This window comes from Corylus avellana, unplaced genomic scaffold, assembly GCF_965113065.1.
Source record: "Corylus avellana unplaced genomic scaffold, dhCorAvel1.hap1.2 HAP1_SCAFFOLD_237, whole genome shotgun sequence".
Classification (NCBI taxonomy): domain Eukaryota; kingdom Viridiplantae; phylum Streptophyta; class Magnoliopsida; order Fagales; family Betulaceae; genus Corylus; species Corylus avellana.
Genome location: NW_028290618.1, coordinates 1 through 26,777, shown reverse-complemented (window position 1 = coordinate 26,777; position 26,777 = coordinate 1). Strand labels below are relative to the sequence as shown.

The window sequence follows — 26,777 nt, the reverse complement described above, 5'->3', positions numbered from 1 at the left end:
GCCGGCGATCCGTAGAAAGTAACAAAAGGCTTAGTCCAGTCAATTCTAATTCTCTCATCGTATACTCCAGGTCCAATATGCACAATGACACGTTTTGTATTCCCCGGCGGAATGCTTTTAATGGCGTCAGAGACGGTATTGAAATTCCCTCCCCCGGTTTTGCTAACCTTAATAACTTTAGAACTATTCTCAGCCGCCACGAGTGCAGGGTCTAGAGTAGCCGCTCTCTGCGTGTAGGGCTTGACAATGCTGTTGAACCAGTTGTCTAGTTGTGACTTGTCGGCGGGCGCCGGCGCCGTATCATCCGACATGACAAGGGATGCAACAAGGAGAATTGTCGTGAGAGCCACATGGAGTGCGATAGATGTCACTTTTTCGACCATTTATGCGTGTTTTGGTGTCTGAATATTGATAATAAGCAAGGGTACTAGGGTATTTATATGCTAGCTGAACCATGGAGATCGAGCGAGGGAATCCTAAATTCATGGTAGATTCCCACGCACGGTTTTTTGTTTCTCATTTGTGGTTTTTGTCATTCCTTCTTAATTAATTATCAGCTAGCAAAATGGACTTCCAGGAGGTTATATATTTAATTTGTTCTACTTCTCTTAATTAGTTGATCTTTCTGAAAATAGAATAGAACATGTTGTCACACAAAACCTTCTTCCTCTTTTTTTTTTTTTTTTGGTTTTTTGTTTTAACAAATGTTAATAGCAATATATTAGCTGTTGCATTTAACAAGTGTTAAATAGCATTAATATATTTATTAACATGTGTTCATAGCAATATATGAGCTGTTGCATTTAAAATGAAGAAAAAAAAAAGAAAAGAAAAAGAAATTCACATCAGCAATGATGACAATGGCGTCTGCACTGGTAGTATATCTTATAAAAATAAATAAAAAACAATAAAAAATAAAATTTTAATTTAACCCGCTTGAGTTGTTGCTAGCTAGCTTTTGTAATTTCTTCTCTAAACTTTAAACACTCTTAATTTAAATTTCAATGTATCAATATCTTTTAATTTTTTTTTAAATTTTACCATCGGTTAGGATTTTTGTTAAATCTTGTCAAAATTTTTGAAATGCTCTTTATATATATAAAATTTCAAAGATTCAGGTGTAGGTATTTTTGAAAATTCTAACAAACGCCTACATCTTTGCACATTTTTTTTTCCTAAAAAAATAGTGGCATTTTGGGAATTTTGACATGCCTTCATTAGGATTTAATGAATGGGTGGAATTGAAAAAATTAAAAAAATGAAAGATAAATAAACTAAATTAATTAAGAGTTTTTTATGTTTGGAGGTGCGCCTTTAGTAACTCATCCAAAGTCTCAAATATATGAGTGAGTTTATCCATGAGGCTTGCAGTAACGCTCGTTCGCTATTTTGTCTGAATGAGATGTTTCAAGGAATCACGACAGTGCTCATTTGCTACCTTGTCCGAAGACTCGTATAAATGAGTGATAAAATTTAGTGTTTTATTATGTTTATTGTAAACTCATTCAAACGAGTAAAAGTGACAAGCTCTCCTACTCGTTCAAACGAGCTGCGACAGATTTGTTAATTGACTTATTTTCAATTTTCTATTAGGTTTGAAAGTTTTTTGCCTATAAATACTTGTACATAGACAATCTAAAACGTAGCTTTTGTATATTTTATCAAATTTCAAATAAGAATTACTTAGAATTTACGTTTTATTTTATTTTACCTCAATTCCTTACTTGAATTCTTGGTTTCAGAAAGGGTTGTGAATCTTTTTTTTTTCTTTGTAATCCCATTACGTCAGGTTGCATCACTCAGGGACGACAGTGCATCCAGTAAGTACGCATGCAATATTTATGTAGTAATTTATTTTATTCAATAGACCGTTAACAAACTATTTTATCAAATATTACTAACTATGTTATCATATTATTTTGCTTAATAGCTATTACGTACGTCCAGCTAGCAAATGTAAAAGAGATAGGAATAAATGCACCAATTGTTCAACTCTCTCAGTCTGAGTTTTCTATGAATTAATGGATATATTTTTTTTAGCTGAAATTTGTTAGCACAAGTTGAAAAGAAATCAGAAGAATAGAGATCTTCCTCGTATATGAAATGCTTTGATAAGATTGCTCAATACAATGTAGATCGACCGTCTTGATGTGCAAGTTTGCCATCTTGGGGCATAAATTAAATTTTAAATTTTGGAAATTAAGGTTTGTACTTCGATTTTTTTTTTTTTTTTCTTCCCTTTCATGAATTAGCTCATTAAATTGATTGATGTCTAGGGGTCGAGTTGAGATTTTATTTAAAGTAGAGCTGGAAGCACTTAGGCATATGAGATTTTTAAAATTTTGTAGGCTACTGTGCCCACCCTGAAAGATAAACGTGGTACCGCCCCTGCTCATCAAGTTGCTTTGGATATCGTTTAGAGGGCGCTTAAAGTTGTGGTTTCCATAATATTGGGCGTTTAGAGAAGTATTTGTCATGCTAACAAGTCGTGTGATGGGAACAATTGGGTTAATCTAAAGTAATGCTTCAAGGGCTAGGAAGCATGTTTCATAAAATTGAGGTCACTAGTTTAAATTCTAATTTCCCTCCTTTTGTGCGAACATGTCAAAAAAAAAAAAGTTATGCTTTGAGCCGATCATTTGTATTCTTCTTAGAAAAAATATTACAATAATTACTCCTACTACAATTCCTTATGTCCATTTTTTTTTTTTTTTTTTTTGAATCAGTAGCATTCGCTATTCATTTATTGCATATCTTGCAAAGCAGATAAGTCTGCTTGCAAAAGATCACGTATACAGTCCGGTGGGGTATAAAGCCACACCATTTGCATAGTTTCAGTCACAGCCATTCTAGCTAATGCATGGGCCACTTGGTTCTCCTCTCTACGTATGAAATGCATTTCCCAAGCCGGTATGGCCCGTAACGTCAATCGTATATCTGCAGTCAGCTGTCCCCTGTTACTCTCATCTGGAGCTTCTGAGTTCACCGCCCTTATTACAGTTTTTGCATCGCCTTCCAGTTGGACTTGATGGATCCCCATCTCCAGGCAAAGTTGCATTGCCATCAGGGCCCCCATCGCTTCTGCCGCTAAAGGTTCCAGACATCCCTGTCGCGTTTGGCTACGAGCAGCCCACATTTGGCCCTAGTGATCGCGAATAACAACTCCAAGCCCCACTCGTCCTCTCTTGATGTCCACCCCTGCATCCCAGTTGGCTTTAAACCAACCGTGAGGTGGCGCTGTCCATCGATCCTAGCACCGAATTTTCTGCCATTGATGCCTCCTCTGTTTGCTTTCTGTCCTTTAGAGTTTCGAACAGGTCTGTGGCCTGGAGAGCCTGTTTAGCAAGGGACTTCAGGTGTGTGAACAAACCATTGTGGATAAAATCATTCCTCCGGAGCCATATTCGACGAGCTACGCCCACAAATTGTTGAAATTCTGACCGATCACACATGCTGTACATTCCTTCAACCACCTGTAAGAACTCAGGCCCCTCAAAACTGCTCTTTTGGAAACAAACACCACCTTCCGTCCAGACATCACGCACCGCAGGGCATTGCCATAATGTATGAAAAAGAGTTTCAGGCTCCTGTTCACATATTGGGCAGCGAGGATCAGTTAGAACCTTGCGCGAACATAAATTGGCTCGAGTGGGCAGGGAATCATGGCAGGCTCGCCATAGAAAATGCTTTTCTGCATTTGGAATGGTGAGTTGCCACAAGTGCCTCCATAGTGTACAATTTCGAAGTGGAACAGAGCTCTCAGCTTTATTCTGCTGCTCACATGCTTTTTGTAGGTGGTATGCACTTCTTACGGAAAACAAACCCTTAGCCGTTCCCCTCCAAATGATGACATCCTCTTGTTCCGTAACACTAACTGGAATTGATTGAATGGAGATAATCTCTTCTCGCGAAAAGATTTGTTCCAACAGAGCAGAGTTCCACCATTTAGTGTGTTCATCAATCAATGTACTCACAGTGGCTGAAGCATCCAATATCCGTGGGGGAGAGATCACTCGAAAAGTGGTCGGGGAGGGAAGCCAATGATCCTGCCATATTCTGATTTTTTTTCCATTGCCAACTCGCCACACCATCCCTTCCTAAACCAGGTCACTTGAGCTTTGTATACTACGCCACGCGAAGGACGGTTTTTTTCCACAAACCGCCTCTAGCACCGAACAATTTGGATAATATTTGGCTTTCATTATCCTCGCAATGAAACTGTCCGGTGTTTTCCATAAGCGCCATATTTGCTTCGCCAATAGAGTTGTATTAAAACATTCTATATCACGAAAGCCCATACCGCCAAGAGCTTTGGAGGAACTCATTTTATTCCAATTCACCCAATGAATCCGTTTGTCTCTCTCCTTATGACCCCAAAAAAACTTCATCATGAGGGAATTTATCTCGGAACATAAAACCTTTGGAAGCTTGAAGACACTCATGCTTTAAGTGGGCATCGCTTGGATCACCGTTTTTAATAAAATCTCCTTCCCCACCTGGGACAAAAATTTAAGCTTCCAGTCCTGAAGACGCTTCCATACTCGATCCTTTATTCTTTTAAAAGCTCTCGTTCGTGACCTTCCCACTAAGGCAGGCAGCCCGAGATAGGTGTCATATTTTTGATTGATAGGGATTCCAGCTAGCCCTTGTACTTGATCTCTATCGCTATGGGGTGTATTCTAACTAAAAAAGATAGCCGTCTTATTTGCATTCATGTTCTGCCCCGACGCCATCTCGTATAAGTGTAAAATAGCTGACAGATGATTCCATTACGATACATTTGACCTGCAAAACAACAAGCTGTCATCTGCGAAAAAGAAGTGGCTTATCTTCGGGCCTCTTTTGGAAGTAGGCACCCCCAACAAAACACCTTCTCGGTTTGCTTGGGTGATCATGGAACTGAGAGCTTCTGCACACAACAAAAAAAGATAAGGTGATATGGGGTCCCCTTGTCGGATGCCCTTAGATGGGGTAATCAATCCACAAGGCTTTCTATTCACTAGAATTGAGTATTTCACCAATGTAACACACATCATAACAAGAGAAATCCATCGGTCGTTAAAACCCATCCGTCGCATTACCGCCTCCAAAAAACCCCATTCCACCCTATCGTACGCCTTACTCATGTCAAGCTTTACCGCCATAAAACCGTTTTTCCCCATCATCCCCGTGTTCATAGTATGAAGTGTTTCATATGCCGCAAGTACATTATCCGAAATGAGGCGCCCCGGGATAAAAGCACTTTGAGTAGGGGCAATGATATTGGGCAAAATCTTTTTCAAACGGTTTGCTAGGACCTTTGAGATAAGTTTATATAACACATTACATAAACTTATTGGCCTAAACTCCGTGACTCTCGTGGGGTTTTTTAGTTTGGGGATAAGTGTGACATGAGTCAAATTCAAATCATGTGGCATCACTCCGACATTCAAAATATCAATAATGGCATGACATACCTCCTTGCCCATAATTGGCCAATTATTTTGAAAGAAGCATGCATTCAGCTCGTTCGGACCTGGAGCTTTGAGCGGCGCCATTTGGAATATAGCTACTTCAATCTCCTCCACAGAAAAATTATGTACCAATTCTGAATTCATATGGTCAGTTACTTGGCTAGCCATAGGTGTAAGGCATGGATTAGAGTCACCATCCGGTCCCTTGGAGAAAAGGCTTGTAAAATAAGATACAAAGGCTTCCTTTATTGCTTCTGGATTTTCCCACCGCTGCCCCCTTTCATCCAAAATCATCCCCACATAGTTATGTCTTTGTTTTGGATTTGCGCATGCATGAAAGTACTTTGTGTTTTGATCACCCATTTTGAGCCAATCTTCTTTTGCTCGTTGACGCCACCAGATTTCCTCTTTGTCTAATAAAACTTGTAACTCTGTCTGGATGGTCTTAATCTCCTGTAAAGCCGAGAGATCCTCCCTGGTCTGGAGCTATTGAAGCCTCCCTTGCAGCTTGGATATTGCTTCAGGTACACTGCCATACGCCTTTCTCCGCCAGCTTTTCAACTCGTGTATGCAGCCAGCTAGTTTTGTAGTAAGACACGCCCAACTGGTATCAAAATTTGGATAGTGATTCCATGCCGTGTTAATGGCCTCTTGACATCCTGCTTCCAAGGTCCAACTAGCCTCATAAAAAAAACGGGTTCGTCTTCCCATAGCTGCTCGAGGCCTAGATAGAGATAGGACTAAAGCTGCATGGTCAGAGCAAGTAGTTGTTTGCACAGCTACTACAGCATCCGGGAATAAGTTTCTCCATTCAACGTTGGCTACTCCCCTATCAAGCCGCTCTCTAATAAGTGCACTCCCCTCTTGATAGTTGCTCCAGGTAAATTTAGGTCCCACAAAACCTAAATCAAATAGTTCACATACCTCAAGAGTGTTTTGGAAATCTTGCATGAGGTTGTGTTGTCGTATTTGTCCCCCCATCTTCTCTGTAGTAGTCAAAACTTCATTAAAGTCATTGAGACACACCCAAGGGCCCGGGGTCAAAAGAGCCAATCTTTTTAGGAGACACCATGCCTCATGGCGTTTGGTAGCATCCGGGTGGCCATAAAAGCCCGTGAATTTTCAGTCAACCTCCAAAGCCCGATCATACACTACAGCGTTTATATGTCGTTGACTGAAATTTTGAACTTCTACTTCACATCCCTCCTCCCAAAAAAGCGCCAATCCTCCGCTACGTCGCACACTCTCAACCACAAACATGTTTTCGAATCCCAATTTCATCCAAATCACCTCAATTTTATTTTTGCGTAATTTGGTTTCCATGATAAAAACCAAATTGGGTTTCTTTGCTTTCACCATACGGCGAAGTTCATGAACTGTCCGGAGGTTCCCAAGCCCTCGGCAGTGCCAACTTAGGGCGATCATTGCGGTTGGCGGGGCTGGTTTTCAGCCTCCGCCAATCCCGATCCAAAATTTACTTCAATTTCCCCACTGCCCCGAGCTGCTACTAATTCATCACCTTCACTTCCTGTTTTTTTCCTCCTATAAACCGTTCCTTCCAACTGATGTGAGTCCTCCTCTCGGTACTTTCTCTTTGCTGCCATATTTCCCATCTAGGCCCCCCTCATGGATTTCTCAACGTCTGCAAGCACTGGGCCTAAATATGGGCCCCCGGGACTACTAAAGGTCAGCGCCTGTTGAGATTTGGACTCCCTTTCAAATCCCTGTCCCGCCAACCAAGTTCCAGCTGGTGATTTCCGTTCCTTGCCATTTGAATTTTCAGCGAATCCTCCCTTCTTAACTTCCCTTTGATTCTTTCCATTTTTGACTTGATTACACTCCTCATCAAGGTTGATTGATTGTTTTTCAAAATGGTCCTTCATAATACCTACGACTCCACCATTCTCGGCATGCTGGGATTCTGTAGGGATCTTTTTCAAAATCTCCCCAACACTTCTGCCGTGAGTCTCGCCTTTTCCATGTGGAGTTTCAGATTGCCGTCTTCCCCGAAATACCCCTCCTCCATGTTCTTCCCCACCGGCTGCCTTCTGTCTTCTTTTGGGAAGGGTTTCTGTCAAAAACTAAAATGGAGAAAGAGAAGAAAGCTTGATAAATGGTTGTTTTATGAGATTTTTCTAACTTTTAGGGAAAAGTTAAAAATAGAAAGTGATGAAGATCGGAAAGCTAAGGATTCCATAACAGATTCACTACAAAAAACACAATTTTTATTGACATAGGTTTACTGACGTGTCAGGTCGTCTGACACGTCAGTAAATCCTCCTGACGAGGCTTTCCTGACGTGTTTCGGTCGTGAAGAATGTGGGTGTCAGGAAATGGGAATTCCTGACGTATCATTTTTGGCACGTCAGGAATTACTGACGTGCTAGATCCAACACGTCAGAAAATACTGACGTGTTGGATTTAACACGTCAGGAAAATTTTTTGACGTGTCAAATTTTGACACGTCAACAAATTTTCTGACGTGTCAAATTTTGACACGTCAGTAAATTTTTTTAATTAAAAAAAAATCCAAAAAAAATTAAAAAAAGAAAAATTAATTTTTTTAATAATTTTAAATTTCCTGACGTGCCAAAATTGACACGTCAGGAAATTTAAAATTATTAAAAAAATTATTTTTCTTTTTTTAAAATTTTTCTGGATTTTTTTTTTCAATTAAAAATATTTTTTTTAGTCTTCCCCCAGCTCTCTCCCTGCTGCCTTCTTCCTTCCTCCATTTGCACTCTCTCTCTCTCTTATTTCCTCCATTTTCAAAAACTCAAACCCAAAAAATCTTCAAAAAATCAAAAACCCAAATCAAAATATAAACTTTATCCTTCTTCCTTCTTCTATCTTCTTCTCTTCAAATAAAAAATAAAAAATCTCTCAAATCAAATCAAAATAAACCAAATCAAAGCTTCTTCAAATCAAAAATCTCTCTTCTTCGATCCTCTTCTCTTCTCCTTTTTTTTTTTTGCTGCTTTTTTCTTCTTTCTGCTGCTTCTCTTCTGCGATATTCTCTTCTCCTTTTTTTTTTTTTTTTTTTTTTCTTTTTTCTTTCTGCTGCTTCTCTTCTGCGATTTTTTTTTTTTTTTTTTTTTTTTTCTCTTCTGCAATCTTCTCTTCTCCTTTTTTTTTTCTTCTGCTTCTTCGATCTTCTGACTTCTCTCTTTTTTTTTTTTCTTTTTTTTTCTTCTTCGATCTTCTGATCTTCTCTTCTTTTTTTCTTTTTTTTTTTTTTTTTTCTCCTTCTCTTCTTCGATCTTCTCTTCTCCTTTGTTTTTTTTTCTTCTTGATCTGCTTTTCTTCTAGCAGCCGTGCAGAGAGAGTGAGAGAGAAGAGGGAGATTCAGAGAGATTGAGAGAGAAGAGGGAGATTAGGAGAGAGAAAAAAAATTTGGAATTAAATAAGAAAAGTAGCTGGAGAAATAATAAATAATAAAAGAGAGAAAGAAGAGGGAAAATTAAATTGAATGTCCCGCTTTTTTATTTTTTGACGTGTTAATTTTAGCACGTCAGAAATTTCTGACGTGCTAGTTTTGACACGTCAGTAAATGCTGACGTGCCAAATCAACACGTCAGAAATTTACAATATATATATACCTGATATTTTTTTTTAAAAAAGTAAAAATAAAAATACTGACGTGCTAAATTAGCACGTCAGTAATTTATAATATTATATATATATAAACCAGATAAAAAAAAAAAAAAAAAAAAAATTTAATGCAAATGCGATGGCCGATGGGTGCCTGCTGGCCTTCCAAGGCACATCCTGACGTGCCTATGTGGCACGTCAGGAATATATATATATATATAAAGAAAAAGAAAAAGAAAAAGAAAAAAAAAAGAAAAAAGAAAAAAAAACAACATAAAAGAATTCCTGACGTGCCAAATTTGGCACGTCAGGAATTCTTGACGTGCCAGATTTGGCACGTCAGGAATTCCTTTTATCATATATATATATATATATTTTTTTTTTTAAAAGAAAAGTATATATATATATATGTAATTTATATATATATATATATATATATATATATTATATTTACTGACGTGTCAAAGTGACACGTCAAGAGATTTATTGACGTGTCAAAGTGACACGTCAATATTTATTGACGTGTCAATTTGACACGTCACTAATTGCTGACGTGTCAAATACTGACACGTCAGTAAATAAATCAACCAATTATTTATTAATTTTAAAATGATGTCTCAGTAAATTTGGTTCAAATTTGCTGACGTGCCAAAGTGACACGTCAGTAAATACTGACGTGTTGTTTTCAACACGTCAGTAAATGTTGACGTGTGACTTTTAACACGTCAGCAAATAATTTGTTGACGTGCTACTTTTAACACGTCAGCATTTACTGACGTGCCAAAAAAATATTACTGTTTGGCACGTGAAGAAATGACCTTTTTTTTGTAGTGATTTAAGTAAGATTTGCAGCGTTAGAAAGCTAACTCAAATATCTACAAAGTCATGTTTCACGAAAGTTTGCTAATTTCAATGTTTACTAGGTCAAAAGAACCTTCGTTCGGAAACCGGCATGGGCCTCTTCCGGAAGTCACCATATATGGTAAAACCAGAGACGTCCGTTCACATCCTGTTCACAAGCCATCGGAACGGCCCTATATTATGTTTCAGTTTTTACTTAATTTTTAGTTGTTTTACGTACTTTAATTTTAGTTATTTGGGTGATCGTCTGAACACGGATATGTCCCGTTCGAATGGCCAGCATAAAAGTCTAAACCGACTTAATTTCCTTTTACAATTAGGGTTAGAACTTTAGGGCTATAAATATAAATATATCCTTATGCCTTTAGAAACGTATAGCTTTTGTTTATGAATTAATTTTTATCAATAAGAAGTCTTAGAGTTGAGTTTCTTCATTATTTTCTTTCAAACCATACAGAGTATCTAGCGTTTAGAGAAATTTTTTTAAATTATTTAATCGTATCAAGATCTAGAAATATCTATTCATTATTTCTTGTTGTTCTACTATGCAGCTCACTAAGTCGCACTGCATCAGAGAGCTCTCTAGAAATGCTCTAAAAGAAACTAGCAAGCTAATGTAGTTTGATGAGCTACTAGCTTAATTATTACGTAGAAAGTCCTAGCATTAGCTTGGCATTTAATGGGATGTAAATTGTTGTTAGTTTCTAAACCAAATAAGATCCTCTCATTTTTTTTTTTTTTTTTGACATGCATGTCCACATAAGGGAAGGAGGAGAGATGATTCGAACTAGTGACCTTTGCTTTATGAGACGTGGTTCACAGTTGATTGAGCTACCCCTTAAGGACAAGATCATCTCATTTTTAAATGAAATAGATAGTATTCATTTCACGATCAAAATTTAAAGTTTTTCTTTTAAATCCAAATACATTGTTCATGCCATTAATTTGACAAACATCTTGTAATTAAGACGGTGGAAATAAAAAGATTATTGGAGATATATGTTTTTCTTTTAAACTTTATATATATATAGAGAGAGAGAGAGAGAGAGAGAGAGTGAGGGGCGCCAGACCCAGCATAAGACTTGGGGGCTTGACTCCCCCTAGAAATTTAAAACATCCTCCAAAAAAAGTACATAGCCGTGTATATATGAGGTAGACCCTCAAAAATTACTTTCCACCCCTTATTTTTTTTATATATATTTTTTAATTCATTTTAGTCTCCCACACTAAAATTCTTGATTCTCCTTCAATGCATGAGCAATTGTTGGGCGACTCTTGTCAGCAGTAGTGCATTTACAGCGTTGGAGGAGGGAGCAACCATGAGGAAGCCTGAATAAAGTGAAGGGCGAGGAATGGTCGGGCTTCATTGTCACTCAATTTCTTTGTATACGGGACACGGCGAGAAAGATCTGAACCCGGTCCTGAGCATTTGTATTCTCCATAGTAAACCGTTCTGCAATGCAAATAATCGCCGCTTAATTAATTTCCATAACGATTAAAGATCTAATCGCCTCCGATTAGATGTTTAGAAACGAATTATATTACATATTGAAGTGATGAAACAAATAGAAAATGATGATGGGTCACCTGTCACGTTCTGGGTGTGAGTTATCACTCCATCCAAGAGGATTGACAATGCCGCTCATGGTAGTGTAGGAGAAAATCACTCTGGAATAGGGTCTCCATGCTCTTCCCAAGTATGTACCATTTCCAGTGCCTGTTACGCTGCAATGCACAAACGAGAATCCATTGGTCTCCGAGGGAAGTTCCCCATGTGCTGTGATCGCCGTGAACCCACCATCCCCAGGTACATTTAATACAGTATTCTGTGAAAAAAAAAAAAAAAACATCTTTCTTTATTATCAGATAACTGTCTACTGAATAATATTTTTGTTTGATGAAGTTGTCTCATTTTGACATGATATATATATATAGTTGAGATGTACGTACCAAATAAAGAGAAGTGCCACTCCCAAAAATGAAATCGACAGTGCCTTCAATGTAGCAGTTCTTAAAGAGATGGTTGCCATGGTCGGAACAGACGGTATCCTGAAATCCTTTGAACTTGCAATTATAGAAGGCAGCCTTGTCGCCAGCGATCCTAATTGCAAGTGCCTGCCCTCCACTTTTGCCGTTCCCAGGCCTTGGCGCAGAATTCTGTTTACAAAAAATCCATTACATGTATATCGTGTGTTTCTCTCTCTCTCTCTCTCTCTCTCTCTCTCTCTATATATATATATATATATATATATATATATATGGGGAAATTCTACAAAGATTAATGAACTACCATGCAATTTGAAAATATTTCTCTAAATTTTAAAACTTTTTAATTTTACCCTTCAAACTTTCAATTTGATACAATCTACCCGATCCGTTAGTTTTTTACGTTAAAAGTGATGAAATGACCTTTATACCTCTAGAACTTTTATAAAATTCTAAATTTACCTTTAATTTTAAATTGAAAAAAAAAAAAAAAAAACTCAAAAAAATTGAAGAGTAATTTAGTCTTTTTAGTGGTTTCCGTTAAGGTTTAACGGAAAAAATTGACGGAGAGGTCAATTGCATCAAATTGAAAGTTTATAGGTGAAATTAAGAGTTTTTAATATTGAAAGAAATCTTATCAAAACGCGTGATAGTTCAAAAGTTCTAAGTGATATATATATATGGGACAACGTACACAGGTACGTATGTACGTACCACAAGAATAATGTTTGCAGCAACAAAGTAATTAGATTCGACAACCAAGGTGGCACTATCATCTGTTCCATACTGTGCCGCCGTCCCGGAAGATGTCAAAGTTGGCATATTTGCCGGCGATCCGTAGAAAGTAACAAAACGCTTAGTCCAGTCAATTCTAATTCTCTCATTGTATACTCCAGGTCCAATATGCACAATGACACGTTTTGTATTCCGCGGCGGAATGCTTTTAATGGCGTCAGAGACGGTATTGAAATTCCCTCCCTTAGTTTTGCTAACCTTAATAACTTTAGCACCCTTCTCAGCCGCCACGAGTGCATGGTCTAGAGTAGCCGCTCTCTGCGTGTAGGGCTTGACAATGCTGTTGAACCAGTTGTCTAGTTGTGACTTGTTGGCGGGCGCCGGCGCCGTATCATCCGATATGACAAGGGATGCAACAAAGAGAATTGTCGTGAGAACCACATGGAGTGCGATAGATGTCACTTTTTCGACCATTTATGTGTGTTTTGGCGTCTGAATATTGATAATAAGCAAGGGTACTAGGGTATTTATATGCTAGCTGAACCATGGAGATCGAGCGAGGGAATCCTAAATTCATGGTAGATTCCCACGCACGGTTTTTTGTTTCTCATTTGTGGTTTCTGTCATTCCTTCTTAATTAATTATCAGCTAGCAAAATGGACTTCCAGGAGGTTATATATTTAATTTGCTCTACTTCTCTTAATTAGTTGATCTTTCTGAAAATAGAATAGAACATGTTGTCACACAAAACCTTCTTCCTCTTTTTTTTTTTTTTTTTTTTGGTTTTTTGTTTTAACAAGTGTTAATAGCAATATATTCGCTGTTGCATTTAACAGGTGTTAAATAGCATTAATATATTTATTAACATGTGTTAATAGCAATATATGAGCTGTTGCATTTAAAATGAAGAAAAAGAAATTCACATCAGCAATGATGACAGTGGCGTCTGCATTGGTACTATATCTTATAAAAATAAATAAAATAAATAAAAAATAAAAACTTAGTTTAACCCACTTGAGTTGTTGCTAGCTAACTTTTGTAATTACTTCTCTAAATTTTAAAAACTCTCAATTTAAATTTCAGTATATCAATCTATTAATTTTTTTAAAATTTCATCACCGGTTAGGATTTTTGTTAAATTTTGTCAAAATTTTTGATATGCTCTTTATATATATATATATATAAACAAAATTTCAAAGATTCAGGTGTATGTATTTTTGAAAATTCTAACAAACGCCTAAATCCTTACATTTTTTTTTTCTTTCCTAAAAAAATAGTGACATTTTGGGAATTTTGATGTGCCTTCATTAGGATTTAATGGATGGGTGGAATTGAAAAAAAAAAAAAGAAAAAAAAAAAAAAGAAGAAAGAAAGATAAATCAACTAAATTAAGAGTTTTTGATGTTTAGAGGTGCGTGCTTGTTCAATAACTCGTCCAAAGTCTCATATGAATGAGTTTATCCATGAGGCTTGCAGTAACGCTCGTTCGCTATTTTGTCCGAACAAGATGTTTCAAGGAATCACGACAGTGCTCATTCGCTACCTTGTCCGAAGACTCGTATAAATGAGTGATAAAATTTAGTGTTTTATTATGTTTATTGTGAACTCATTTAAACGAGTAAAAGTGACGAGCTCTCCTACTCGTTCAAACGAGTTGCGACAGATTTGTTAATTGACTTATTTTCAATTTCTACTAGTTTTGAGAGTTTTTTGCTTATAAATACTTCTACATAGACAATCTAAAACATAGCTTTGGTATATTTGATCAAATTTCAAATAAGAATTACTTAGAATTTACGTTTTATTCTATTTTACCTTAATTCCTTAGTTGAATTCTTGGTTTTAGAAAGGGCTGTGATTTTTTTTTTTTTTTCTTTGTAATCCCATTACGTCACGTTGCATCACTTAGGGACGACGGTGCATCCTGTTATAAGTACATTATAAGTACACATGCAATATTTATGTAGTAATTTATTTTATTCAATAGACCGTTAACAAACTATTTTATCAAATATTACTAACTATGTTATCATATTATTTTGCTTAATTGCTATTACGTACGTCCAGCTAGCAAATGTAAAAGAGATAGGAATAAATGCACCAATTGTTCAACTCTCTCAGTCTGAGTTTTCTATGAATTCATGGATACGTTTTTTTAGCTGAAATTTGTTAGCACAAGTTGAAAATAAATCAGAAGAATAGAGATCTTCCTCGATCATATATGAAATGCTTTGATATATATGATTTCTCAATACAGTGTAGATCGACCGTCTTTTTTTTTTTTTTGAAATGTTACTCGAAACTTTCATGAATCAACAAGAATCTTGCTCAGCAAGTACAGTTTCACCAATACACAGAGGATACTCATCTATCCAAACTCTATTCTCACCATACACTAACGCCCTTTTCGCCAATCCATGTGCAGCCGTGTTTGCAGTACGTCTGACGTGATTGATCCTCCATTCAGGGACATGAGTGAGTAAGAATTTTGCATCATTCAATACATGTCCATAACTTCCTCTGCAAATTCCATCTTGACAAAATGATTGGACAACTTCTCGAGCATCTCCCTCCAAAATTATACATTGTAATCCAAGTTTGCAACTGAGTTCTGCCGCCGTCCACACTCCAACGCCTCTGCTGCAGCCGGGTTGCTAAAACACTGACGAGTAGAAGTCTGCATCGCCACCACCTGACCAGTTGAATCTCGTGCAACAATCCCTAGCCCAATCTTGTTTCTTACCTTATCAACAGCTGCAACCCAATTAAGTTTAATACAACCATTTGGTGGTTTCTGCCATGTTTCAGTTACCTGGACATTAGCCAAAGCTCCACTCCCACGTAACCTTGCTTCTGATTGGTTAAAAGCTTCTACTTGGTCAAGGCCATTACGCACCAGAGCAGCAGGTGGAGTAAATTCACCTTTGAAAATGAATTTATTCCACCTATGCCAAATGAGCCTTGCCACTGTAACCATTTCTTGCATTTCTTCCATAGACAACTTCTCCATCAGCTTGATAATAATATCACGGAAATCATTCTTATCACTAGTGAATTTTTGTAACTTTCCAGAACACTCAATCCAAACATCTCTGGCCGACGGACAGTTCCATAATATGTGATCCACTGTCTCAGGTTCAAGCTTACAGATAGGACATAACGGCTCAACTATTACATGTTTCCGAAATAAATTCTCCATAGTTGGCAAAATGTTCATGCATGCCTTCCATAGGAAAAGTTTTACTACTCTGCTCCCCCTTATGGCCCAAATATTCTTCCATTCATCCTTGAGAACCTGCTGATTAGAACAGCTACCCTCTTTAACAACAAACCTTGCCTTAGCAAGATGATACGCACTCTTCACTGTGTATTCCCCCCTTGCTGTACCAGCCCAAGCTATTTGGTCCTTGTTACGTGTTGGACAGACTGCCATACTACAAATTACTTGAGCCTCGTCTTCATTGAAGATGTCTTGTACCAATCCTATTTTCCACCAATTTGTATCCTGGTCCAGCAAATCACTAACTTTAGCAGAACTATCCAAAATTCTTACAGGGGATTGAACAATATGGGGAGTTGGCTTAGGCATCCACTTATCTCCCCATATATTAATCGAACAGCCGTCCCCCACTCTCCAAAAAATTCCTTCATTAAGCAGTTTTCTAGAATTCCAAATACTCCTCCATGTATAAGAAGGTCTTCTCCCCAACTTTGCCCCCAAAAAAGTCCCATTAGGAAAGTATTTTTCCTTGAGAACTTTAGCAACCAATGATTCAGGATTTTGTAGAAGACGTCATCCTTGTTTTGCAAGAAGTGCCATATTGAACCATTCCAAGTCTCGATACCCCAGTCCTCCACTCTCCTTTGCCAAGCCCATTTTCTTCCAACTTAACCAAGCTATATTGGATTTTTTGTCCTTATGTCCCCACCAGAATTGTGCCATCATAGAATTGATGTCCTTACATAACGTTTTAGGGAGCTGAAATACACTCATGGTGTAAGTAGGAATTGCTTGAACAACGGCCTTCAAAAGCACTTCTTTCCCTGCTTGTGACAAAAACTTCTCCTTCCAACCATTAATCCTTTCCCAGATTTTGCTTTTAATTCCATTAAAGGAACTCACACGAGACCTCCCTATAAGAGATGGAAGCCCCAAGTATTTCTCATAACGATTGGTAGAACCGACCCCCGCAACTGCTGTAATATGGGACTTAGTTTCCCATTTTGTATTCTTACTGAAGAAAATAGAGGTCTTATCTCTGTTCAATTTTTGCCTTGAAGCCTTCTCATATAATTCCAGAATCTCTTGTATACGAGCCCATTCAAATATTGTAGCTCTACAAAATAGTAGGCTATCATCCGCAAAGAAGAGATGATTTAATCGAGTGCCTCCCCTCGTAATTGGTAACCCTGTAATTTGTCGATCAATTTCTGCCTTATTCAAAAGATTACTCAAACCTTCCGCACAGAGAATAAAGAGATAAGGTGACAATGGATCTCCTTGTCTTATACCTCTCGAGGGGGTGATCTTTCCATATGGAACCCCATTAACTAAAACTGAATAGGAAACTGTACGGACACACGTCATCATCAATTGTATCCATCTATCTACAAACCCAAGCTTCCTCATGATCTCCTCTAGAAAATTCCATTCCACTCTATCATAGGCCTTACTCATATCGAGTTTCAAGGCCATATAACCCTTTCTCCTAGTCAACCTAGTATCCATTGTATGTAATGCCTCAAAAGCAACAAGTACATTATCAGATATTAATCTACCTGGAATAAAAGCACTCTGACTTGGGGAGATAATTAACGGTAATACTCTCTTCATTCTATTCGCAAGGACTTTCGCAATGAGTTTATATAGGACGTTACACAAGCTTATGGGTCTAAATTCCGTAACAAGAGTGGGGTTCTTTTTTTTTTGGGACCAATACTATTTAAGTTTCATTGATGGAAGAGACAAAATTACCATGATTTAAAAAATTCAGAACTGCATGGCATACCTCATTATGAACTGTCCCCCAAGATTTTTGGTAGAAACTTGCAGAAAATCCGTCTGGGCCCGGTGACTTTAGAGGATGCATTTGGGCCAAAGCTCCTTCCACCTCAGCAGATGTAAACATTTTCAGCAAATTATCATTCATTACTATAGAAACCTTACTCTCCAGCCCATTCAAACATGTCTCCACATCACATGCACATGCTGTCCTAAAAAGACCTTGATAAAATTGAATAAATGCTTGACTCACTTCTTGTTGTTTCTTCGACTCCCGGCCTTCCTCATCCTTAATTTGCCTAATATGATTGATCTTTCTTCTATGGGTAGCCCAAGCATGGAAAAAAGGAGTGTTACGATCCCCATTCTGGAACCAGTTCTGCTTAGCCCTTTGTTTCCATTTTGCATCCTCTTGTTCCAGCAAATAATCAATTTCCCCCTTAATCTGCTGTATTTCTTCTTGGTGTGCAGGCCCTTCAAACAATTGTAAGCCTTCCAACTTCTTTGTTTTTTCCTTCACCTTTTTTTCAGTATCTCCAAATTTCTGGCGACTCCATCTGGACAATTCGGCTTGACAATTCTGTAATTTCTGCTGAGTAGTTTGCATGGCATTCAGCCCACCTTCTTCACGTCCCCATGCATTATGCACAATATGATTATACTCCTCATTAAGCCACCACCGTGCCTCAAACTTGAACCCTTTTTTAAATGGCCTTCTATCATCATTTTTGTCCCTTCCTACCACTAAGATTGGTTTATGGTCAGAAGACCTTGCAGCTAGAATATGGACCTCCACTGCTTGATGACTCACACACCACTCCTTATTCGCCACAGCTCTATCCAACCTCTCCTTCGTGAAACCATTAGCACTCTGACCATTATTCCATGTATATCTTGAGCCCTTGTACCCCAAATCAGCCAACCCACAAACCTCCAATGCATTTCTAAATTGCACCATTTGATTATCTCGCCTAAGAGCAGCCCCAACTTTTTCTTCTTGACATAGTATCTCGTTAAAATCTCCCAAGCATAACCAAGGCAGTGGGGAGTAAATCTGGAGATGTTGAAGCAATTCCCATGACTCATTACGTTTTGACCAATCTGGATTCCCATAGAAACCAGTTAATTTCCAATCTCCTTGCTCCCCCAAAGGCTTCACTATGGCATTAATATGGCTTCTAGAAAAATTCTGAATTTCCAGTTCATCCCGTTCCTTCCATAATAGAGCTAACCCACCGCTCCTTCCAATCGGGTCCACTGTGAACATACCTTCAAACCCCAGTCGAACTCGAACACTTTCCATTCTAGCCTTTTTACACTTTGTTTCCATCAAGAAAACAAAATGGGGTTTCTTATTCCCTACCATTTGGCAAAGATCACGAACAGACCAAGGGTTCCCAAGCCCTCAGCAGTTCCAGCTTAGTAGAATCATTGGATTTGGCGGGACTGCTTAACAGTCTCCGCCATGACAATGCCACTATGTGCCTGAGCTTGCCTTGATTTTTTTCCCTTTCTGCCTCCCCTTGTCTCATCTAGATTCTTTCCATCTTTGGACATTTTCCGCTTGTTGCCAGTGAGTACACCATCCTCCAGTTCTGCGCAAATTCCAGATGCACCACGAGCACTCCTTTTCCACTTACGAATATTTGTTCCAGCATCGGACACCCCACTAGTTTGATCATGATCCACCTCCGTTAAATTCACATACCCCTCTGCATTCTCCACATTGAAATTGAGAGACCCTTGCATTGCACTTGTCGGACTACCCTCACACTCCATTTGGGCCACCTTAATTTCTTCATTCAAAAGGGCCTGATGATCTATATGAGCCTTTTTTGGAGAAAAGCCCATCATGCACATCAAGAGCTGGCCCCACCACATCTTCCTTATCCACATCTCCACATACGATTGTTGGAGAAACTTGCTCCCCACCTTTCGCAGTATCCACACTCCCTGTAACATAGGAACCATAATCATCGCCAACTGCCCTTTGTAACTGCTTCCCACGATTTGAAATTCCTGGACTTTCGCTGCTTTCCCTGCGGTATCGATTTCCAACCAGGCCACTGCTCTCCGCTGCTCTGTCCCGCATCCCCTCGCCGGAATGGTCAGTCGCCGAGTAATAATCTTTTCTACCTCCATTCCAATGCCTCCGAGGGTCTTCTGCTCGAAGACACACCCCCCATTTGTTTTCTTCCACTGTACTCAATCGTGTTGGCCGTGGGACTAGACAACCTTGATCTCCATGAACAATACGTCCACAACTAAAGCACAATAAGGGGAGTTTTTCATACTTGAAAGGTACCCACGTTGATTTTCCACCCAAATCCAATGCTCTTCCGCGATCTAATGGCTTCGTAATATCAATGGACACCCGGATCCTAAGGCATCTCCCCCATCCGGCACCGTCACCTGCCACATCTACCTCCAAATTCTCCAATGACTCCCCAATCTTCACTCCAACCCCTTTAGTCATACATACTAGTGGCATATCATGTGCTTGCACCCAAAATGGTGACATAGAGAATTTCATCTGAGAAGGAGGAGTATTGCCTTCTAACTCATTGATTACCAGAATTTGTCGATCAAAGGACCAAGGTCTGCCCTCCAATACCCTCCTTTTATCCCCATCCTCTTCAAACTCAAAAATCCACAAATTGTCCTGCACTTCTTTGAATATAACCCCTCGCCTTGTTCGCCATATTTTTTATAGAACTTGTTTAAATGCTTCTTGATTAGTACGCTTTCCAATCCAAATCTTTCCCACCAAACACCTCATTCCTTTCTCTCTCGCCACTGCAATTTCACCTTCAGATATTTTAATACCATACTGCTCTCCCTCAGTGAGAGAGATATTCCCACATAACTCCTTTATCTCCTTCGCCATACACCCAATTCCAGCAATAATCCCCACTAAACCTCCTTCTCGAGAAACCCGATAAGAGACGTTTCCCTCGCACCCAGTAGTCTCTCAGAAAGAAACTTCTACGGAGGAAATTTGTAGATCGACCGTCTTGATGTGCAAGTTTGTCATCTTAATTGGCATAAAATTTTAAATTTCGGAAATTAATGTTTGTCCTTCAATTTTTTTTTTTTTTTTTTTCCTTCCCTTTCATGCATTAGCTCATTAAATTGATTGATTGATGTCTAGGGTTCGAGCTGAGATTTAATTTAAGGAGAAACTTTATTTTAGACCCCTAAACTACTGCGCGTTTTGAGAAGACCCCCTAAAATTCAAAAACTCTCAATTTACACACATAAACTTTCAATTTCAATCAATTTACTCCCCTCCGTTAGTTTTAGCCTTTAACTTCTAACGGAAATGCCTAAAAAGACTAAATTACCCTTCAATTTTTTTATATATATTTTTTTAATTTGAAATTTTATAAAAAAATTCAGGGGTATAAACGTCATTTTATCACTTTGAACGTTTAAAATTTGATCGAAGGGGGTCAATTATTGAATCAAATTAAAAGTTTAGGGGATTAAATTGAGAGTTTTTGAAATTTATGAGGGTTTTCTCAAAACGCACGGTAGTTTAGAGGTCTAAAGTGAAGTTTTCCCTTAATTTAAAGTGGAGGTGAAAGCACTTAGGCATATGTGGCACAAGAATCTCATCAACAAGGGTAAAACTAGATTTTTCATAGTAAAAAATTAATTTTTAAAGATTTATTTCATAGAAAATATGAAATTTAAAGGAGTTTTTAAAATTTTGGAGGCTACTGCCCCCACCCCGAAAGATAAACGTGGTACCACCCCTCCTCGTCAAGTTGCTTTGGATATCATTTTGAGGGTACTTAAAGTTGTGGTTTCCATATTGGGCGTTTAGAGAAGTATTTGTCATCCTAACAAGTTTTGTGATGGGAACAATATTGGGTTAATCTAAAGTTATGCATCGTGGGTCGAGAAGCACGCATCATATAAAGTAGAGGTCACTAGTTCAAATTCTCATTTCATTCTCTTTGTGCGGACATGTCAAAAAAAAAAAAAAAAGTTATGCTTTGAGCCGATCATTTGTATTCTTCTTAATTAGAAATAATATTACACTAATTACTCCCACTTCAATTCCTTACATCCATTTCTACACACCTATATATATATATATATACCATTAAATATGAAATAGATCTTTGTTGAATTTTAATTAAATGGTGGCTTTAAAAGTAAGTGTAGTATTACTCTTCGTAGTCGTGTGAAATTAAAAAAATAATTTATTAAAAATTAATATTTTGATATTAATTTAGCTTCCCGAAGAAATTTTTTCATTCTGCTAACTGTTTATAATACATGCTTAATTGCAATCTTGTCATAAAATATTCAGAAATTAAAGTTCGCCCTATTGCATTATCAATTTTATAAACAAATGTGAAAAATTATGGTACCACAATTACAAAAGTACGACATTGAAATTTTTATACCCATTTTATGGCACGTCAAAAGATATTGTATAAAAAGTGCACACATAAATTTTATTTAATATGGTTTCTGACATTAATGTGTATATATATATAATAAAATTTTTTTACTCATGAAAAGATGTGCAACACATATCGTTAATCGTTGCAAAAAGGAAAAGAAACAAAAGATACAGAGTAAGGGAGAAATGTTATGGATTAATAAGTTCTTTATATTTGGCCTATATTTCATTATAATTAACCATTGGATTCGTAGACTTATGTAGAACCCATATAAATCAATGGTTGACTCCTCAAATTCACATAAATCAATTTAAAATTTTAGGAAAAATGTATTTTACCTTTCAAAGTTTCACCACATTTGCAATTTGGCCTCCAACGTTTAAAAATTGACAATGTATTCTAAAAAAGTATCAAAAATTTGCAATATGACACATTCGTTACCCATTTTCGTCTAATTTGACTGAAAATTTAGCACGTGCATTTTTTTGTCTCTACTTTCCAAATTGCCCAATATGTTTTTGAAGAAATTCCAAAAATACCCGCAATTAAAAAAACCAAAATAAAAATGGGGTAGTCGTTGCCACCCCATTGGCCATGTGCATGGTGGTTCGGCTACCCCAAGGCACCAACTGGGGGTGGCCAAAACCATCACCAAACCCATTGGGGGTGGTTACATGAGCCACCTCTCAATGGCCAAAGGGGTGGCTCGACCACCCCCATTTGGCTCCTTCGGGGTTGGGGGTGGCCAAATCACCCCCATAGGCGAGTCACCCCCAATTCGGCCAAGTGGGGTCAGTAGTAGACACCCCCAATTTTTGTTGTTGTTTTATTTTTTAATTTTTTAATTTTTATTCTTTTTTTAAAAAAATATATGGGCAAATAGGTCTTTCTAATAATTTCCATTATTTTCTCTAACGAAAATTATTGACAGATGAGTTATATTACGAATTTTTGATACTTTGTTGGAACACATTGTCAATTTTTAAATATTAGAAGCCAAATTACAAATGGGGTGATTAAAGTGCATTTTTTCCTAAAATTTGTTTAAAATCTTTTATAAAGTTCAGTTTACCTAGTATCTAAATCATGTAAAACTTTGAATTTATGACTATTTTTATATCATACAAAATAAAATAAAATAAAAAAAGAACACAAAAAAAATAAATAAATAAAAAGCAGCTAGATTGGACAATATAGGTACCTCAACAATAAGGTTTGCAGCAACAAAGTAATTAGATTCGACAATCAAGGTGGCACTATCCACGGTTCCATACTGTGCCGCGTTGCCGGCATGTGTCAAAGTTGGCATATCACCCGGAGAGCAATAGAAAGTAACAAACAGCTTTCCGCGGAACTGTAATTTTCTCATCGTATTCTCCGCCTCCAATATGCACAATAACACGTTTGCCATTCCCGTCTGAAATGCTTTTGACGGCATCGGAGATGGTCTTGAAATCTCCTCCTCCAGTCTTGGCAACCTTAATAACTTTAGGAGCTTCCTCGGCCTTCGCAAGTGCTGGTTCTATAGCACCCTTTGCCCTTCACATTGTTGTTAAACCACGTGTTTACTTGTGACTTGTCGGCAGGGATCGGCGTATCGGAGATGACCGAGGTAGCGACGAGGAGAATTGTCGTGAGAGCCGCATGGACCGCAACGCATGTCATTTTTCGGGCCATATTTGTCTATTGACATTTTTTTTTTTTTGAATTAGATAAATGGGGTGTATTTATAAAAGGAGCATGTACCAGGAGAGGGAAGCGTAAACAATGTGAGATTTTGAGAGCTCCTCGCTCCTTCTTGTGGTTTCTGTTATTTGGGGACGTAAAGTATCCCATGCATGTATCCCCTTTCCATTGACTTTTTCTGTATAAAACCCTAGGGCTCTCTCCAGTCGATCTTAGAGTCTTTGTTTGCTATCATAGTTGTTGAATCCACTGATGTATTAATTGTTAAAGAACAATTGACAATTTCTTTGTGGTATGTAGATAAGCATGTCCATATAATCGACCGCTTTTCTGGCATTACATCAGCAATACCACAATTGGAATTGAAGATGGCAATTGTGTTAGTGCTTAATTAGCAAGCATGCGTTGAATATTATCAGATTGTAAGGACAATGATACAGTGGAGCTAGTAATATGTGATTTGAGTTGAATGTACTTAAAATACTTATTTTGAACGATAATCAATCTGCTTATTATGTTCATTGTTTTGCACGTCAGCTTCAACTAACATTAGTTGTTATTGCTAAAAATTACATCCAAATTACAACTTGTTTTAGATTGGTTAATTTGTTTTTAATGTTGTTGGAGCATTATGCAAACGTCATTAATTTGTGAAAAAAGAATTGCTAAAGTTGTGGAAGCACTATAAAATAGTAAAATTTCTACTAGTCATGACTTGAATTAAGAAATGAATACAGAGAGAGTTGAAGATAAGCATTGGAGTTCTCTTTATGGTGCAGTTAATGTTAGTCTTGTTAACATGTTTTCTTCTGTCATTGATGTGATTGAAGATATTGTAGAAGATGATTATATATTCTGAATAGAGAGCAAAAGTAAATATATTGATTCATTCACTCTAGAATTCGAATTTGCTTTTAATGTATATTTGATGAAGTGTTTTGGGGAATACATTTGAGTTATTTCAAGCATTACAATGAAAAAAATCAAGATATTTTAAATGTAATGAAGTTAGTTGAACTTTCAAAGTAGTGTGTACAAGCTATGAGTGAAGATGATTGTAGCTTTTTATTTGAAGAAGTTTATGTATTTTTTTTGCAAAAAACAATATTATTTGTTCCTAATGTGGATGATCTATTCTAACCGCAGTCTCAATGAAAAGCTCAAAGCAGGAAAAATTCACATAATTACCATGCGAAGCTTCATTATTCTATTATAGACATGCAACTCCATAAACGTAACAATCGTTTTGATAAAGTGAATTTTGAATTATTACTTTGTATTGCGTGCTTGAGTCTAGATGACTCATTTGCTTCTCTTAACAAGGAAAAATTAATTCATCTTGCTCAATTTTATCTGCATAATTTTTTAGCAATTCAACTTATCACCTTGAATAACTATCTTCCAACATATATCATTGACATGTGTTTTAGTGAAGAATTAACAATATTTAAAAGGATTGGACACCTTGCTGAGGAGATGGTAGAGATCATGAAAAATGGTATTGTGCACCCATTGGTTTATTCATTGATAACATTGTCAATGATTTTGCTAGTTACAACAATTATTGTTGAAAGAGCATTTTTAGCAATGAACATTATTAAAAATCGTTTACATAACTGAATAGAAGATTAGTGGATTAATCATTTAAATACATTAAGAATGATATATTCAAAAATATCAGCCGTGAAGAAATTTTATAGTGATTTCAAAATATGAAAACTCGTTGAAGACAACTTAATAAATTAATGCGAGGTATAACAAAATAAATTATAAGTCACATTTATATATTTTAAACAATAATTAATTTTTACTGAATTGTTTATTTATTTCGTTATTTAATTATATTTTTTAATATTTTTAATTAATTTTTGTTCAACTCCGATCCATTTTTTAATCTTGCCGTTCGAAACGAAAGCATGACTCTGCGCCACTGATTGTATAAATAAAAAAAACTGTTGTGTACACATCAAAAGATGTACAACATACCACCAAGGTGGTAGTTGAGTTGGTAGAAAAACTCATTTCATCCTAGTTGTCGCGTGTTCGAATCCGCTTGCGGTAGTAGATGCGTGAACCAGATGCTACTATGAAGGGGCTCTACCGGCTCACATTTTGGTGGGGTTGTGGTGACGGGCTCGCCTTCCCAGGCAGTAGCTATGGCTCAAACTGAACATTCCACAGCGGATAGGAACCCCAGTGGTCACGCCCAAGGGAAAAAATTACACTGATCGCCCCTTTCCATCCTTTTAATTAGAGAAAAAAAAGAAAAAAAAAAAAAAGATGTACAACATATATATCTATCGTTGGTTCGTTACACATACAAAAGGAAATTAAAAAAAAAAAATGGAAAAAATAAAATACTTTTACACGAGCGGCCATATGGCCAGCTTCGCTTGTAGATTGACAATTGATTGTTCCTACTCTCTAAAAAATGAGTAATTCTAAATACTCATCTCTCAAAAATATATTCACATCGATGGAGAAGGAAGCAACCATGAGGAACCCTTGATATAGGCAAGGCTGAGGAATTTTTTCGCTTCATTGTCACCCAATTGCTTGCTAAACTTGGCGCGTCTAGAAAGATTTGAACCGGGTCCCGAGTTCTTGTATTCTCCAAATAAAACGGTACTGCATACGGTGCCAATAATAAAAAACTAATTAAACCTGAAAAAGCAAATTAACAAATAGATAAAAAAAAAAAAAGATGGGTGATCACGTGCCTGTCACGTTCTGGGTGGAAGTTATCGCTCCATCCAAGAGGATCGACAACGCTGGTCATGGTGGTGTAGGCGTAAACCACGCTGGGGTATGCCATCCATGCTCTTCCTAAGAATGCACTATCGCCGGTGCCGGTTACGCTGCAATGGACAAACGAGAATCCGTCGTCTTCCGACGAAGATTTCCTTGCTTGTGCTGCGATCACCATCAGTCCTTCATCCCCAAGTACACGTAATTCTGTGTTCTGCACCAACAAATATATATTCTCCCTTTGTTACTCGATCCATCCTTAATTACCATAATAAATCCAAAAAAATAAAAAAAGCA

At 37.4% G+C, this 26,777-nt stretch overlaps 2 protein-coding genes across 2 annotated transcripts; both read right to left on the bottom strand.

The window, feature by feature from the left end:
- Positions 1-5,939: 5,939 nt before the first annotated feature.
- Positions 5,940-7,066, bottom strand: LOC148582220 (uncharacterized). The gene is made up of 2 exons (XM_088512105.1): positions 6,973-7,066; positions 5,940-6,355 (listed from the first exon to the last, which is right to left on the bottom strand). Exons 1-2 carry the CDS (start codon positions 7,064-7,066, stop codon positions 5,940-5,942), a joined length of 510 nt encoding a protein of 169 aa, XP_088368231.1.
- A 4,132-nt stretch (positions 7,067-11,198) lies between these two features.
- Positions 11,199-13,100, bottom strand: LOC148582219 (putative pectinesterase 63). The gene is made up of 4 exons (XM_088512106.1): positions 12,606-13,100; positions 11,856-12,062; positions 11,493-11,731; positions 11,199-11,358 (listed from the first exon to the last, which is right to left on the bottom strand). The coding sequence occupies exons 1-4, from the start codon at positions 13,098-13,100 to the stop codon at positions 11,199-11,201; spliced, it is 1,101 nt and encodes a 366-aa protein (XP_088368232.1).
- Positions 13,101-26,777: the final 13,677 nt, after the last annotated feature.